This window comes from Onychostruthus taczanowskii, unplaced genomic scaffold (genome assembly GCF_017590055.1).
Source record: "Onychostruthus taczanowskii isolate IOZ18803 unplaced genomic scaffold, ASM1759005v1 scaffold1514, whole genome shotgun sequence".
Lineage (NCBI taxonomy): Eukaryota > Metazoa > Chordata > Aves > Passeriformes > Passeridae > Onychostruthus > Onychostruthus taczanowskii.
Genome location: NW_024498702.1, coordinates 620 through 3234, shown reverse-complemented (window position 1 = coordinate 3234; position 2615 = coordinate 620). Strand labels below are relative to the sequence as shown.

Below are 2615 nucleotides of genomic sequence, written 5' to 3'. Positions count from 1 at the left end.
CCCAGGCCTGCAAGGTACTCACTGATCAGCACAGGCTGCTCGTTGTACCCTGGGAAAAGAGAGAGACAGAGGGTCAGGAGCTGGAGCTGGGCAAGGGGCAGCACTGGGGCAGGGCTGCCATGGCAGAGCAGAGGAGGCCGAGGGAGGAGCGCTGGTCACCGTTGACGTAGAGGCTGTCCTTGTCCAGGCTGTAGGGGCCCAGCTGGGCGATGCCTCTGGTCTTGTTGCTCACTTGGTGGTACAGCCCCACCCTGTCCAAAGGCGCAGCCGAGGCCTCCTTGCTGTAGGTGCACACGGCGTCCACCCGGGTCTCGTCCCTGTGACTGCCCGGCCTGCAACACACAGGGGCCTCCCTCAGAAATCCTCCTCTGCGCATTCTTCCTTCAGGGATGGTTGTTGGACCTGACACTGCCATTTCTGAGTTGGAATGCAAGCTCTGCCTTCCCAAAATATGGCTGTTGGTTTTTGTGTTCCTGCCCTCCACCTTAACTAATGCCCCTGGGCCTTTTCATTAACAAAATAATCAAGGCAAGACCAGAAGTCTTCTCACGGTGACAGCATAAGCACCTTGAGATGAGATTATAGGCTTTGAGGAGAATGTCTAAAAAGGATGGAAGCCAGTGAGAAGGTCTTTGGACAGGAGAGCATTAGTGAGAATGTCCTGCCTCGGGAAAGAGGGGAATATGAGCGTGAGCGATCCATTTATGAGGGAAGGCCTTGGCAAGCAACACTGGGGTGCAACACATACCTGAAGCCTGTTGTTTGACATCCACGGAAAGCAGGGCCAATGCTGCTTTCCTTCAGCATGCGGTCAAGCTGCCAAGGGAAGAGGTTTCCCCGTTAAGCCATGAAGAGCTGTCTGCACTCCATTGAACTTGATCAGTGCAGTGAGGACATGAGTATGTCCCACTGATGGTGGACTTACCAGGGTGTTCATAACCCTCCGAGTAGCTCTGAACCTGGCCGAGTCAGGATTCTCCAGGTCAGAAGTGTAGGGGAGGTTGGTGATGGTGAAGTTGACAGTGAAATGCTCAAGGGCAGCAGCTGTTGTTGTTGGTGGGTGGGTGGGAGCTGGAAGAAGCACAGATGGGGAATGACAAGGGGCAACGACTTGGTTGTTACAGCCCTGGCTGGACAAGTGCAGAGGTTTCCTGCCAGCCCTGCTACCCAAGGGGAGGTCAGGAAGATCCCCATGTCCCCAGGATCTCATGCCCCAGGCCCAAGATTCATCTGCCCTACAGAAGAACCCAATGAGAACTTGCTGCCTTCGGATCCCATCCCAGGCCTGCAAGGTACTCACTGATCAGCACAGGCTGCTCGTTGTATCCTGGGAAAAGAGAGATACAGAGGGTCAGGAGCTGGAGCTGGGCAAGGGGCAGCACTGGGGCAGGGCTGCCATGGGAAAACAGAGGAGGCCGAGGGAGGAGCGCCGGTCACCGTTGACGTAGAGGCTGTCCTTGTCCAGGCTGTAGGGGCCCAGCTGGGTGATGCCTCTGGTCTTGTTGCTCACTTGGTGGTACAGCCCCACCCTGTCCAAAGGCACAGCCGAGGCCTCCTTGCTGTAGGTGCACACGGCGTCCACCCGAGTCTCATCCCTGTGACTGCCTTGCCTGCAAAACACAGGGGCCTCCCTCAGAAATCCTCCTCTTCATATTGTTTCCTTGGGCCCAGGTGTGCAGACTTCTGAGGCCAAGCCTCTACTGGGAAATCCAGCTCTGTCTTCCCACAATATTTGATATTATTGGCCAGTCACTGCTCCGCTCCTCCATTAAAGCCTTGGCCTTTTCAGGAGGGTGAAACCAGGCAGGAAAAAACTCATACAGGGCTCTAGGTCTTCAGTGCACTGAGATGAGCCAGAAGGGAGCAAGGGGAGACTCTGGGGCAGGAGGGCCTCAGAGAAAACATCCTGCCTCCGTTGGAGATGTTTCAACAAAAAATGAGTGTGAGCAGACAGGTCACATCCGCAGAAGATCTCCAAAGGGAGATTCCACAATGGAACATACCTCAAGTCTGTTGTTTCACATCCATGGAAAGCTGGGCCAATGCTGCTTTCCTTCAGCAGGTGGTCCAGCTGCCAAAAGAGGGACGCCAGTTAAGCCCTGACCCCCAAGGAGATGAGCTCAGTGAGGGCAGAGACATGGCTCATTGCTGGTCCACATACCAGGGTGTTCATATTCCTTCGAGTAGCCGAGTCAGGATTCTCCAGGTCAGAAGTGTAGGGGAGGTTGGTGATGGTGAAGTTGATGGTGAAACGCTCGAGGGCAGCAGCTGTTGTTGTTGGCGGATGGGTGGGAGCTGAAAGATGTAGAAATCAGGAATGACACGGGGCAAGAGCCTAAGTGTCTGGGCTCTGGAAGGAGAACCACTCAGGTCTCCATGCCAGCCCTGGTGTCCATGGGAATGGCTTCCATGACCTCCACATTTCCCCAAGGATATCGAGGCCAAAGCCCCACTGCCTGAGGGAAGACCCCAGGAGAGCACTTGTGCACTTCTGATCCCAGCCCAGGCCTGCAAGGTACTCACTGATCAGCACAGGCTGCTCGTTGTACCCTGGGAAAAGAGAGAGACAGAGGGTCAGGAGCTGGAGCTGGGCAAGAGGCAGCACTGGGGCAGGG

The 2615-nt window shown here is 55.5% G+C and overlaps 1 protein-coding gene across 1 annotated transcript in view; it reads right to left on the bottom strand.

Annotated features, from left to right (window-relative positions):
- LOC121333011 (mucin-16-like) overlaps positions 1 to 2550 on the bottom strand; it is a gene marked incomplete at both ends in the record, with an annotated part of 5319 nt that extends 2769 nt beyond the window's left edge. The window contains 9 exons of the mRNA XM_041399021.1: positions 23 to 49; positions 160 to 332; positions 749 to 816; positions 926 to 1071; positions 1301 to 1327; positions 1438 to 1610; positions 2004 to 2071; positions 2162 to 2295; positions 2524 to 2550. Of these exons, the coding sequence (XP_041254955.1) occupies positions 23 to 49; positions 160 to 332; positions 749 to 816; positions 926 to 1071; positions 1301 to 1327; positions 1438 to 1610; positions 2004 to 2071; positions 2162 to 2295; positions 2524 to 2550 (843 nt within the window). The remainder of the gene's footprint in view (positions 1 to 22; positions 50 to 159; positions 333 to 748; positions 817 to 925; positions 1072 to 1300; positions 1328 to 1437; positions 1611 to 2003; positions 2072 to 2161; positions 2296 to 2523) is intronic.
- Between the last annotated feature and the right edge of the window lie 65 nt (positions 2551 to 2615).